A 14,477-nucleotide genomic window follows, 5' to 3' on the forward strand; every position below is an offset into this window, starting at 1 on the left:
ATTAAAGGTTCAGCAAGTTACTAAAGCTTGCTTTATCCCAGAGCTTAACAATGGGATGCAACAATGGGATGCATCATGTGTCTTTACAGGGACCTCAGGCATATTCAGGGAGACCACAGGTATTCCAGACCTTCCATTCCACCCTCTTCTTGGAGAAGCAAGTAGCTCTTCTCATGATCAGAATCTTTCCTCAACCTAAGCAACTCTTGAAGCTGAGGATTCGATTCTTGAAAACTGGACAGACAAAGGGAAAAGGGCTAACCTTAGAAGTGACCTACCTGGAAGATTTGGAAGGTTGAATGGAAGCTGCTGGACACACGGGGATGAAAGAGGTCTCAATTAAAGCCTAGAGAATGATTCGGGAACTCAAATGCTGTTCCCCGCCCCCCCCCATTCCTTGTCATAGTTTCCTCATCTATAAAATGGGTATAATGACATTCTCACTACCTACTCTACAGGATTGTTGTGAGAAATAAATGAGAGAATGTTTTCACAGTTCTATATAAATGCCAGTTATTATTACAGTAGCTGGAGGGCCCAAGTCTGTGGCCCTGAGGGGACGGGTTTACTTGTGTGTTGGTACAGACAACCCAAACTACTTTTAAATGAAGAAACTTCTCACCTTCCTGTTCAAGGGTACCTTTGTTCTTTCCCCATTGCCTGTTTTCTCTCTTTTCTTAATATTATCATAGATATAGGTTTAGAAGATATATTAGATGTCACCAAATCCGACCCCCTCATTTTCATATGAAGAAATAGACCAGAAAAATTTGTTCAAAGTCACACAGCTAGTAAGCAGCAGGGGCAGAATTCAAAATCAGGTCTCCTGATTCCAAATCCAGTCACCTTTGCATGAAATCATACTGCTTTTTGCTTCTCCAGAAGTTATGAACTCCCTAAAAAGTGACCATCTTGAGGAGGGAAAGAGAAAGAGGTGAAGGGAAGAAGGAGAATGGGGGTGAAGATTATTGGCACTGTACAAGCATGGGAGTTTTAGGGCACCATTATGCTCACAGACAACGGGAAGTATCCTTTAGAAATAATCCAAAGTCTTTTTTAAAAACTCAGATCTGACCTTTTGCAGTTCCTAGTTCTCTTTATCTTCCTCTGGCAAGACTAAAGAACGCCCAGCTCTTATTTCCCAGAGATAGTTAGATCCTGGAACTTGGGCATCAAAGCACAAAAGCTTCCAGACTTCTCAGCTCCCCATGCCTAGAATTGAAGGTAGAGAGTCCCTCCCTCCAAGAAATGGGTGAATCGAGGGAGGGAAGCAATCATGTGTATTGGAAAGATCATTGGATCTACTTGGTTTTGTCTCACAGCTCTTTTACCAACTGGTCTGACCTGGACCTCAGTTTCTTCATTTATAAAATGAAAGAGTGGTATTAGAAGATCTCTAAGGTCTCTCCAGCTCTAAGTCTCATAGGTAATACTTAGTAACCCAAGGAAAAAATAGGAGCAGCTAGGCCCCAACTGCAGACTTCTGGGACAATTGAGGGCATAAGAGGAGAAAGGTCCTAGAGAATCAGACAGCAGGATTATGGAGAAACAAATGTTCACCTCCCTAATCCCCAGTTCTGAGAGTCCCCCTACTTGTCTCCTTTCCCTGGATCACTGAAGCTGCCTGTGGTGGGGTGTGGTGGTGGCAGTGGCCCTCTATATAGAGGATCAAGGATGCTTGCTCATAATGTCTGTCAGACTGACTGAGGAGTAAAGAGGTGGTGCACCACTATCACTCCTTTCTCCCTCTCTGAGATGGTAGCAGGGGACAGGGCAGGGCAGGGAAAACAGACACTGAAAGCAGGAAACACAGACATGATCTTTTCTCTTCCCATGGACATTTGCCCTCTGTTCCCCTGCCTATGCCTTTGAATGAACCTATACAATGCACTCCACCTTCCCTTTCTTAGTTCACTAACTCATCCAGAGGACTTTATGTAGCCCTTTCCACCCAGGTCCCTTCCATCTCTACTTGAGCCAGCACCAGCACCACCCCTAAGTCTTTTACTTCTACTTAGGTCTCCCATTCCCTCTTAAAACCTGTCCCGAATTTCTGGGAAAGTAACATTTAGACTTCCCTTACTTTCCCTTCTTTTGAATAGAGTCCTTACCTTTCACCTTCCCTTACCTAGTTTCCACTTCCCCTTGCCCTTTTAAGCAAATCTTCAGCCTTCACAAAGCTTAGAGAGGGATGGAAAGGAGAAAGCAGTTCTGGGCACAAGCAGACCCCTCTGTTGGTAAATAAACTCTCTCAGAAAGAGACTCAAGCTACATCTGAAATAAAGAAAAAAAGTTCAAGATGGCTTTGGGGAAAGCTCATTGACCTGAGGGGAAGGGAAGCCCCCCACCTTTGACCTTGATATTTTTATATTATCTCCACTCTCCTGCTGGTCTCCCTACCTCTACCCCAAAAGCTCAGACGTGGACCATGTATTAGCTTCCCACTACACTGTGGTCAAGGCATTCAGGGCTCTGATGGAAAAGGGAAATGACTATACCTTCCACAGTTAGCTATACTCCTGAATTTTCAACTGCAAATATGACTCTTGGGAGTGACCACCTGTTCAAGGTCTAAGCCAGGGCTTGGATTCCTGTGTGCCTGTATCTGTGTGTATCTGTGTTTGAGAGACAGAGACAGAGAGGCAGAGACAGAGAGACAGAGACAGAGAGAGGAGGAGGAGAAGAAGAAGAAGAGGGAGAGGAAGAAGAAGAAGAAGAAGAAGAAGAAGAAGAAGAAGAAGAAGAAGAAGAAGAAGAAGAGGAGGAGGAAGAGGGGAGGGAGGGAAGGAGGGGGAGAGAGATGGGGGGGAGAGGGAGAGAGAGAGAGAGGGGGAGAGGGAGAGGGAGAGAGAGAGAGAGAGAGAGAGAGAGAGAGAGAGAGAGAGAGAGAGAGAGAGAGAGAGAAACTGCTACACGGGGAAGTAAGAAACACTGAGTCCACACATTGTGCCTAATGGTGAAATGCTTCAAATAAAATACCTGATTCAACAATAAAACTGCTAAATAATTCAGCAGCTCTGATATGAAAACCCTGCTTCCCAATGAGCATCCATTCAGTAAAATGAATTCCTCAAAAAAAAAAAAAAGGAAGGAAAGAAGGAAGAAGAAAGAAAGAAAGAAAGCAAGCCTTTAATGAATAAATTGCCTGGGATTTAATTTATATAAATGCAAAATGGCCCCCCAAAAGCCAATGTATCTCACAGTGTAGATAAAGAAATGAGTTGCACATAGAGACTATGAGTTTCAAAAAGTCTCCCTGGTATTTAATAAATTCTGATTTTTGAAAGAACACTGACAGATCCCTCGTAGATAGTTTCTATTTTACCATATTAGATAAGACAGCCTGTGGATGTAGTGAAATATCACTCATTTTAAATGCTCTCCTCTGCTACACAGATAAACTTGTTTGTGTCTTAACCAAGTAGGAAAACAGCACTAGAAATTACATACTATATAATGTAAAATATTTTTATTTTTCAAATAAGAAAATAAATAACCCAGACTGAAATCTGGGAGATAGGAGAGGATGGACTATAGAAAAAAGCTGGATCTACATTGCTTTTCTGACACCTGGAGAATAATAAACAAACTCATACCTATTGTATAATAGGTAAAATATTTAAATTTTCCCCATATCTAATGAAGTTTTTGGAAAGGATTTAGATACTTTCACAGTTGAAATTTGATTTCTGTACTAATGCAATGATTTTTGTTCTTCTTTCAGAGAAACTCAATAGATACCCAGAGCCAGACAAACTATGTTCTTCCCTTCCCCCCAGGGAAACTTCAAATATAACAAATGCTATAAAAACAAGGATTTCTGATCAGTCCTGAGAAAGGGATTAAAATATTTCATTTCTACCTGCACTGTACATTCATTTTATGTTATCTTTCAAGTTACCAAATTAGAAAGCAGGATTACCTATGAGAAACCAATTGAACTGAGAACCACCCATCCCTAGCTATATATTTACAGATTTCTGGCATTCATGATAAAGTTTTTGTACAGGCAAGAGAAAGGGGAGAGGTAGAGACAAACAGGCAAGCCTGCAGACAGACTGACTAGCTGGGTTTTTTTTTTTTGTGCCTTACCATAGAACCCTCCCCCCCCCCCAACACTCATGAAACCATGGATTTGGTCTGTTTTTCCAATTCTGTATTAATTTATCAGTGAATATCTCTTCCACTGTATTAGTCAAGTCCCCAAATGCAAATCTGCACTTATTGACAGGAGTAAGCCACAAAGAAATACTCTGCTTGCTTAGGAAGGGGTCGGAGTAGGGGTGGGAGACTGAAAGAAGTGTTAGCCATACAACCTAAGCACCAGGTATACTCCCCCAAACAACCTTTCCTCTTCCTGCTTCAAACTTGCTCCCCACATCTGTGGAGACCATCACACTTAACACCAAGATTCCCTTCCACCATCAAAAGAGCAAATTAAACACCAGTTATCTAAACATCAGGTTTTCTATTTTTATTAAAAACTCACAAATTTATTCAACATGTTTTCTTTCATACAGTGAATGGTCTAATATGCACTGGAGGTCACACAAGCTTAGGTTTATTAGAACAATAAAAGACATATGAGAAATTTAATATATAAAGAAAAAAGTAGCAGCTGTTGACTGCATATTTGACCATAAAATTTAAATATTTTGGACTTTTATTTTAAAGACACAAAAATAAAACCTGTGTGGGTCTATATAAGTCATATTAACAACTCCATGAATGTTCAACAGGACTAAAAATTAGCAAAGATGTTTTCTTTTTTTCTTAAACCTTGTAACACTTTTTTTTTTTAACACTCTCGGGTTGCTGGTGCCAAGCACCTTACAGTATTTGTGCTATAATTAGTTTATTTGGCAACTGTCTGAATATCATGTTTTCTCTTTGCCTCCTGTAAACAACACCTTTTACAAACTAGCACAGTGAGCCGAAAGCCCTGCGAATCTGTCAGAGAACATCTACAGAAGACGAAAGGAGGAAGGGAGAGAGGGAGGGAGGGAAAAGAAAGGAACGATTTTGGTTGGTTGCTCAAAACATTTTGCTTTTTGAACAAGAGGTTTCAAAACAGGATATATTAGTAAAACACTGAACTCCTGAATTTAACATCATACGTAAACAGTTGACTGTTTTTTTTAGTTCAATAGTCTTTATTTTGTTTTTTTTTTTTAAACTTTTTTCATGAAGGTAGAATACTTTCTTGTATAGCCGTTGTTTCAAGTCATTTTAGTGAGAGGTCTGGCTGGAGATCATCCTAATGAGGGTGGGGTGTGAGTGTGTGTGTGTGTGTGTGTGTGTGTGTGTGTGTATAACATTTGAAGGTAGAGTTGATGCTGAGGGCATTTCCTATTTCTGTTATTTTGGCCGAAAAGAACCGGATAGACAGACAGACAGACAAAAAAATATGTCCCACCTGATGCACAGCAGGTCGGTGTTTCTGAAGCTAAAAGTTTGTTGTTTGTCGATGCTAGTAAACTCTGAGAGACAAAAACTAATCGAGGGTTTCCGAGAGCTAAAAGACGCTTCGTTCATCCTAGCCCAGAAATGAATGCTCCAGAGCCGGCCTTTTCCCCCTCCCTGACTCGGATTCGCTACGCTTCGTTTCCTCTGATGTTCGCAACGAGTTTGATTTTCGACTTGTGCCGGCCTCCTTCCTCTCCACTCCGTGCATCCTGGGCGCCGGTTAGACCGGCCGATCGTCACCCTCATCGCCTCCCGGGAGCTGGCCCGAGCTGTCCTTAGCTGGGCTAATCCTTACAACTCGCCTCGACCTTCCGCGAGCTCTCTGGAATGCCGGCGGAAGCTCGGCTCCTTGAGTTTTTACGCGGATTGGGGAACGTTTTTGAGTTTGCGCCTTAGTCTGGTTCACTCACCCCAAGACCTGCACGTTGCCCCCGGGGCTGGGACTCCAACCCCATCTCAGGGTGCATTCGGATCTCAATTCGCAGTCACCCCCAAGTCTTCTCTTCCCTTCCTACCAAACCTCAGTGAAGAGATCGGTCTCTCCAGCGGAAAGAGAGGAAGTTGCTTGGGGGCTGGTTCTGTTTTTGTGATTTTGTTTGTTTTGTTATTATGTGTGTGTGTTTTTAATAACGACTCGTTTCTGTACAACCACGCAAGTCCAGAGGCGGCAGGCAGCTTGGCTCAGGAGAGGCCCCGGCTACCACACCGCCGCTTCATTCATTTCGGGAGGGTGGGAAAGGTGGTTACCATAGCTCGCCCCACCGTTGACTGACAGCGAAGAGAAGGGCGGGCTGGGGCCGAAAACTTCGGCTGACATGGAGTGCAGGGGTCCAGGGAGATTAGGCTCCGGGCTCGGAGAGTCTCCAGGCGGATGGGCCAGAATGTCGGTGAAACGCTGAGCCTCACTGGACGGGTGGTGGCCAGGCAGGGGATGATCCAAGCCTCCCAGGGGTGTCCCCGACGGGCCGGACGACGGCACGAAGGGCAAGTCCACGGGGGTCTGCGCCTGCGACGAAGGCGGGCCTTGCGGGAAGAAGTCGTAGTTGCCCCCGGGGCCGTAGTACTCGCTCTGGTAATCTAGAGGTAATAAAAAGGAGGTGGGGGGAAGCGGAAAGAGAGGACGTCAGGGACCAGAATAATGGATGGAGGGATTACAAGGGGCCCTGGTGTTGGTTTTGCCCCAGGTAATCCGAAAAGGGAGCATTTTCCCCAGGAATCTGAGCCGTCGGCGTCAAAGATTCTCCCAGTTACAGAAAGATGGTGGAGGTGAGGGAACGGGTACTCTAAGTTAAAAAGGAGCAGGCTGGGGTTGTTTCGCTCTTCCGGGAGCAATGCACTGCCCAGCTGTGAGGAAATGAGACCCGCTAGGGCAAGAGGAATATTAAAGGTATTTGGTAGTTTGTCTGCTAGACCTGCAGGGCACAGAGCAAATGTGTAGGTACACCAGCAAAACTGAAGGAAGAGGAGAGGTAGACAAGAATTTTCAATTTTGCCAGCCCAGGACGCCTCAGCCTTCGGTTCCAGCAGCTGTCTCTTCCCACCCATGTCAAACACATACACTCACACGCGCGCACACACACGCGCACACGCGCACACACATATCCTGGCTTTATTCAGAAGCAGAACTTTGTACCTTATATCTCTCACCACCTCTCTTTCTCGCACCCTAGACCCAATGTACTCCCCCAAACTTCCTATTTCCCTTTGGAAAACAAAGTTTCCTGAATATTCGTGGCGCCAGAGCGACCCCTCCGGGTGTGAGGAGAGGGGATCAGGCGGTGACACTTTGAGCTGAGATGTTCAGTCTCTGTCACCTCAATCTGCCCCGCCCTCGGTCCCGCTTAAAGCGAACCAAGTTCCTTCCCTCTTCTCCCCATCTCCAGTCCGGAGCACTTTACCCACCTCCGTAGAAGGAGAAGGGCCCGTTGGGGATGAGCTCCCCTGGCTCCAGCCGGTCCACTAGCGGCCTCATCCTGCGTGGGCTGCGGAAGAAGGCGTGGCGCCGGGCTCCCAGAGCGCTCAACTGTTTCATTCGCCGCTCTTTGGAACGTCGGTTCTGGAACCAGACCTGGAGACGACAAGGCGCAGGAAACCCGGACATGAGACGAGTCGGTTCAGGAGGGCAGTATGAGATAGAGCTGTGTCTCTCTGTTCCTTTTCTCCCCCTCCCACCACTCCCCAGCCCCGGCCCTGACCCTTCCTCCCAAGGAAACTCTTTCTTTCCCTACAGATAGACAACCATGGTCACAGTCCCATCCTGTCACGGTCACACAAGCAGAAGCAGGGACCGGTCTCCTTGATCCGTGCAGAACCCAACCCACCTGAGGCTCGCTGCGTTGCCATGAATATAACAGGAGTGCATGCAACACACACCAAGCCAACACAAATTCACCGACAGGGATATACGCATGGGCAGGCGTAAAGTTTCAGATTGTGAGACAAGGAATGACAGTCGGATTGTGTGAGCTTTTAACACTGGGTTGTAAGTCACACATTCTCAAGACACAAGCCTGTGGACCCAACCCTTTCTCCCCTCCAACATAGATACACATAGTTCCAGACACAGGAAGGAAGATACCCAGAATCCCGAATGTAACAATCGCTCATACACACACGGAGCCTCTCAATCTCAAGCTAACCAGTCGTACTCATACTCAGTCTCACATTTTCACACCACGGAAGTCCCATCTGACCCCAGATGGCTGCATCCCCAACCTCCCCCTTCCACTCTCGGCCTCAGACCCTGCTACCGAAGAAAACAGTCTTATGCCCTGATCATCTTCACCCCCCCCCCAGCCCCTATGCGTTTCATTCCCTTTCCTTTCATAAGGGGGTGAGAGAGGGAAATCTGCACTCCTTTTCGCTCAGCCGTCGACATAGGAGGAGATAAAGAGGCGAGAGACAGACAAAGTTGGTTCTGTGAGTGAGGGAAAGATTATTTCTCCTTTGCTCACAAACAAAACCAAAGTCCGTCAGATTCGCCCATCAGTCATTAACTCCTCTGTACCGAGCGGCTCCTCCCGACTGGGAGAGTCAAGGAGGGGAAAGTCAGGAGTCCAGACCCTCAGGACTAATCTTGAACCAGTTCACTGGGAGCAATAGTCCAGGCGGTCCTCTGAGGCTTTTTGGGCAACCGGACCAAGTCGGCTCTCACTTCGACCGGATTTGCTTGGCTTCCTCCCCCCTCAATCCCCTGGCTAGAACCACGGCTCAGCCTAGTTCAGCTCAGTAGTGACAGTCTCCTCGCCCCTAGAGACATCCCCTCTTCTCCACCCGCCAGGGGAGCGGGCGGTAAGGATAAGTAAAGGGCGGGATGGGTACATTTCCTGCTTCCCTCTTGAGTGCGCGGTGCTTCAAAGGCCAGGCGGAGGCAGGGGGTGTAGGGCCGGTTCCTCTGCCTCCGGCCTTTCCCCCTCTCCCCCGCCAGCAGTACACACACTTTATGCTACACCAATCTCTACTTTCTCGATTCTCCCCCTCCTTTCTCACTCCCTGAACAAATTTAGCTGGTTATAGAAGGAACCGAGCTTTGCGCTACAACCAAGCCTTCCTATCCAGAGCTTGTATGGTAGGACAGGAGAAAAGGAGCACGACAGAATTACACTCCCGAGTCTGAGATCTGAACCTCACTCCCCGGGACAAGCAGGGTTCCGGTGGGACACTGTGAAGCACCATGCCCACCCCAGAAACAGACTAAATGCTCCCTCCCCCCCGCCCTTGCCCGCTTCCCCTCTGGGTTCCTGACCTGGATGACCCGCATGTTGAGGCCGGTCTCCTGTGCCAGCTGCTCCCGAATGTGACGAGTGGGCTTAGGTGTGGCGGCGAAGGCAGCCTTGAGTGTCTCCAGCTGCTTGGCCTTGATAGTGGTGCGTGGCCCCCTCCGCTTCGCACCCAGGTTCTGGTCGTCATTCTCGTTGCTACCCGTCTCTTTGTCCGATACATTGGCGCTTTCCGAGTCCTTGGCGTCATCCTGGGACGGGTCTTGGGAGTCCGGGGACAAACTGGGGTCACTTCCCGTTGTGGCTGGAAAGAGGGAAGAGACTATTCATCGGTGTCCCAGAACTCACCTCTCCCATTTTCACACCTGTGGGTGGGGAGAGGCGGGACAAGTCTGGTGCACGCCCGGTCTCCTCAGGCCCTGCTGTCAGACTTAGCTTAAAAGTGTCAGTCCCCTCTTCCTCCTTCCCAGTGAGCCTCTAGGAAAAACTTCCAGGATGAGGGATGCTACTTCCCAGGGGCTGAAAATGGTGGTGTCTCTGGTTTGGTGTGCTCTGGTCCGGCCCTGCAGTCCCTCCCTCAGCCACCACCCCTAATTCCCCTACTCCTCCTGGCCCCTCACCCGAGTGCAGGCTGTTCTCTTTGGCGGCGCTGCTGTTACTTAGGTAATCTTCTTTACAGACGAATTTATTCTCGTCTATAATGTAGAGCTCCTCCCCAGTGGACAGCTGCTTGTTACACATCATACAGGTGAAACAATTCAGGTGGAACACCTTGCTTCGTGCCCTCCGTACCAGGTCACTGGGGGAGATGCCCTGTGCGCACCCGGCGCATTTGGTACCGAAACACCTGCAGAAAAGACAATGCGGGGACAAAATACAAAGTGAGAGAGGGGAGCAGCAGGAAGACAGCGCGAGAGATCGAGAGGTAGAGACAGGAAATGGGAAGAGAGATAAGGAGACATAAAGCAAGATGGGTAGACTGAGGGACCCCTAGAGATGGACACAAGGACTGAGAAACTTGAGGGCGTAGGGAAAGAAGAAATACAGAGGCAGAGAAACAGGATGAAGTGAGGATACTCGAAAACCACACAGAAATGTAAAGACTCTCAGAAATGTAAAGACTCGCAGAACTAGGGCAGGATGGAGCGGGAGAGACAGAAACAGGGAGGAGGAGAGGTCCGAAACGAAGAGACAGAAAGGTCAGGAGAAGGAAGTAAGAGAGAGAACCCATCTGGCCCAGCATCTCACCCGTGTCGGCGCTTCGCGGAACCTGCTCTTAGGGAAGACTAAGAGGGGGAAAAGCTTCAGCGCAAGGCGAGGCCGACACCGAGGCCTCAGGAAACTTTTCTCGCCTCATCCCTTTTTTAGCATTTAAAATAATCGCCCGGTATTAATTATGGCACAATGCACTGAACACCACTTTTCACTCTCCCCCCCCCCTCCCCTTTTCCACTAAAAAATAATAACCTAAAGGCACAGGGGGTTGGTTGGCTCAGGTCCCGGTGCCATAACCAGTGTAAATAAATAAACTCACGGCGTCGCGGCGCAGGCTGCCTTTTTATTTATTTACACAACGCTGGGGCGGGTTCGCTTAAAGAGGAGTGAAAGCCAGCGCCCAAGTCCGGCTCCCAAGGAAATGTAGCTTTTCGGGCAGGGAGCCTTCGCAAAGAGGCTACCTGAGCACCTTCCCGAAGCAACTGTGATACAGACTGATCTTGAATTTGTCAGGAACCCAAGACAGAAGTACGCGGAACCCTGGGAACCTGGGACCCCTGAACAGTCCCGGACTCAGAAGGCGGCTCCCACCTGCGTGAGGGGGCAAAAAAACCTTCCGAGAAGAAAAAGCGTTCTCCCTGTCCGGCTTTTCCTAACTACCCTGGTTTTCCACTCTGCTACATTCTCTAATTCTCGGGCTCTGTTATCAACTTCGTTCCTGAACTGTCCGGGGATCTAGATCTCGTTTGGCCTTCTCTCGGTTGAGTCCAGGGCAAGGCGAGATGGTTTTTGTTTTGTTTTGTTTTTTAATGAAAAAGGTCCCTTTCCCTAGTCTTGCACTCCCCACCTCGTAGGGCTGGAGAAAATGCTGGCGTTTCTTCCATGGAAAGCCAGCCGTGCCCCAGGCCCCCAAATCTCAGGTCAGGATTTGCGGGTCTAAATCACCTAAATCCCATGCCCTACCGGACAAGAAGGGCCACAACCAAAGTCCAAGTTTAAAATCCCTTTCGGCCTGTTATACAAAATTCCAAGAGCCGTTGGCATATTCGTCTAAATAAAAAGAGAGCCCTGATCTCGGGACTTAAAACTCGTTTTTACAGGTACTCAAATCTTGCCCATTAAAAAATGTAGGAGGACAATTTAAAGGGCATGACACTACCAGAGGTGAAAGCCAGGAGAAACCTATTGGACTCCTAGGCCACTTTGAGAGCCGTCGGGGTGATCCCGAGGCCGGATGTTCACAGTGTCCGAAAAAGGTAAGAAGCCTGGCAATCTCACCGCAGGCAGACCCCGAACAGATCAGAAGGAAGTCCTGGGAACGGATCTGGGGCTGAGCTAGGAGCCAAGTCGCTCCCCAAACCATGAACAGTCCAACCGGGAAACCAGTGGAGCCCCGCGCAGGATTTCTCAGCATCCAGGTTCTGATAGCCTGATCTAGCTTGAGCTTCCAGCACAGCCAAGGTTAGACAGAGTTTGGTAGGGGTGGGGGTGGTTGGGGGTGTTGGTGGTGAGGGCTGCTTTGAGAACTGGTTGGCCTGAGGCTTTCTAGGTCCTGGCCGAGACTCCAGTCACTCACTTTCCCCAGAAGACCTAGTGGCGTCAGTAAAAGCTGCCGCAAACCCGAGGCTCTGAATCCCACATTTGCTCTGCGTGCTCTTTGGATTACCCACCCTGATTCTAAGACCTAGGGCCTGGCTGTCCCTCCCAGTCTCCAGCGCTCCGAGCACAGCCCAAGAAGAGATTTCTCCCCAACAGGCCCAGTCGGCTCTGTCCCTAAAAAAACGGCTGGTGATTTGGAGGCTAGTGAAGAGGAACTGGGTAGTGGGAGAGAAATAGAGAGAGCTGGGGGTCCTGGAGTTCAGCTCCCCCCAGGTTTGCTTACTCCTACCCAGGGCGGCAAGAGGTCAGGAGGTCGTCAGAGGTAGGGCCTCACTGGGGCTGAGCAGAGAAGGTGACAAGGATCTGGGGGCGGCTCAAGCCAAGAGCAGAGGACTGAGGTCCAGTTCCTACTGTTTTGCCCTGTAACCTCTGGAGACCTGAGCGGCTTCCGGGCTCCAGACTGAACTTAAAAAACCGTTTGCAAATGAACCCTGGGAGGAGGAGGCTTTACTGGGGGGTGTGGGGGGGGAATGATAGAGTTGAGAGGAGAGACAAAAATAAAAGCAAAATGAAAGTCGGGGCTTGTCCAGTGCCTCTGTGTCTTCGCTCTTTGAGCCCGAGGGTACTTTGGAGGAGAGACAGGGCACCAAGGTCCTGGGGGCTCTTGGCGGCCAACTTTGGAGGCAGCTCCGTCTGGAAGGCTTGAACATCCTAGCCCCTGGCCCGGTACTCCCAGCTGCCCGAAAGCCCTAAAAGCCAGGTCTCTGGCTGCCGGCTCCCTCTTGTCCAAGGCCGGAGGCAGGGGTCAGCAGTGGGCGGGAGGATCAGAGGGAAGGAAGGAGGAGCAGAGTAAAGGAAAGAGAAGAGAAAGGGGAGCCACTCACCGAAAGAAGTCGTTCTTGCAGTAGAGCTTGCCCTCCCGGGAGAAGCATTTCTCGGTCAGGTTGCATTTACATTCACAGCACTGGACGCACTTCACATGCCAGGCCCTGTCCAGCACGTTCAACAGAAATCGGTCCAGGATGGGCCTTTTGCAGCCGGCACAGTGCACCATTGTCTTTGGTTTAATTGCGGGGGGAGGGGGGAGCAGGGGGCTCAGAACGGGGCAGGTCTAGACGAGGGGGCGTCCCCCAGAAGAGGACTATCAGGAAGCTCCAACCCCCGTCCTCTTCCACCCCCCCCCAAAAAAGGTGAGAGAGTGAGACAGACAGACCGACTGGGTTGTGTAGAATCGAAAACGCACACCAAAATCTAATATTTCAAAATGAAAAACAAACAAAACCGGAAGAGGGAAGAGAATAGGAGAAAAAATAGGAGAAAAAGAAAAAAAGAAAAAACGTGACCCAGAAGGCGGGGGGGGGGGGGTGCGGGCGGGAGTCGTCCCCGGGTCAGAGCTGGGGCAGGCGCAGCTCTTGGGGCTTAGAGACGGAATCCCGGAGGGGAGATCGACCCGTGGGCAAGGAGCTGGCTGAAGAATGAAGGTCACCGAGAACCGCGGGAACCAAAATAAATAAATAAAGTCGGAGAGGCAAGAAGACAGCGGAGAACGTTCTACACAGAAACCACCCAAGCGATGAGTTCTCTCAGGTCTGAGGTAGGCGCAGTCAGAAGTCAAAGTGCATTTGCTTTTGTCTTGGGGTGTCTCTGTCTGAGTGTCTCAGGGGTGCAGGTGTGTGTGCGCGCGTGTGTGTTTCTCCACAAAGCAATTTAAAAGGGAGGGGGGATAAACGGAAATTTTAAAATGAGTGAAGGAGCTTTGGATCCTAAACTTCCAGCATAGCCCAGCGGGTCCAGGGGTGGGGGGAAGAGAATGGAACGCAGCTCTTGGCCTGGAGGAGCGGGGTGGGAATGGGGATGCAGCGAGGGAGGGAGGGGGTCAGCAAGACAGGAGGCGCCAGCTGAGGCGACGGGGGAGGAGGGAGGGGAAAGCTCTTGTTGGCTTGTTGGTTTTGCTTGTTGTTGTTGTTGTTGTCTTTTTTAAAAAGCAATGTTTGTATCAATAAAAACTGGACAGAGAGGCTTCCACTAAGAAGGTCGCCTAGAGGCGTGCAAGCTGGCCTCCCTTTACCCACTGCCCCTTTGCCTGGGTCTCTTCGGAGCGGCCCAGTGGGCTCTGCGCGCTCCCCTCCCGTTCTGCTCCTGCTCTCCGGGAGGCCGGATTCTCAGTTCAGCGCGCCCGGCCAACCATTTCCCTGGTCACAGCTCCCCGCCAGCTCCGCACGCAGTCCCGCATTGCTCGGCCAGCTTTGTGGTGTGAGTGAGTGTCCAGGAGGCAACCGCTGGGGGGGATTGGGGCAGGACTGAGGTTTTTGCCCCCTTCTTTTTTCCTTCTTTCCTTTCCTTCTCCCCCCTCCCGCCTTTTTTGGGGATTTGCGGTTGCAAATACCAGTGCCCTTTCTCGCCTCCTAATTTTTTTTTCTTCCAAGGGTTAGAGAGGGGGCAGGTCCTCACAGATCGGCAAAGAAATCCCTATCGTCC

At 49.5% G+C, this 14,477-nt stretch overlaps 1 protein-coding gene across 1 annotated transcript; it reads right to left on the bottom strand.

Moving 5' to 3' along the window:
• Positions 1-5,132: 5,132 nt before the first annotated feature.
• On the bottom strand, positions 5,133-13,093 carry LHX1 (LIM homeobox 1). Its single transcript, XM_043964430.1, has 5 exons — positions 12,884-13,093; positions 9,806-10,032; positions 9,212-9,489; positions 7,369-7,534; positions 5,133-6,543 (listed from the first exon to the last, which is right to left on the bottom strand). The coding sequence occupies exons 1-5, from the start codon at positions 13,051-13,053 to the stop codon at positions 6,164-6,166; spliced, it is 1,221 nt and encodes a 406-aa protein (XP_043820365.1). The 5' UTR covers positions 13,054-13,093; the 3' UTR covers positions 5,133-6,163.
• Between the last annotated feature and the right edge of the window lie 1,384 nt (positions 13,094-14,477).

This window comes from Dromiciops gliroides, chromosome 4 (genome assembly GCF_019393635.1).
Source record: "Dromiciops gliroides isolate mDroGli1 chromosome 4, mDroGli1.pri, whole genome shotgun sequence".
Classification (NCBI taxonomy): domain Eukaryota; kingdom Metazoa; phylum Chordata; class Mammalia; order Microbiotheria; family Microbiotheriidae; genus Dromiciops; species Dromiciops gliroides.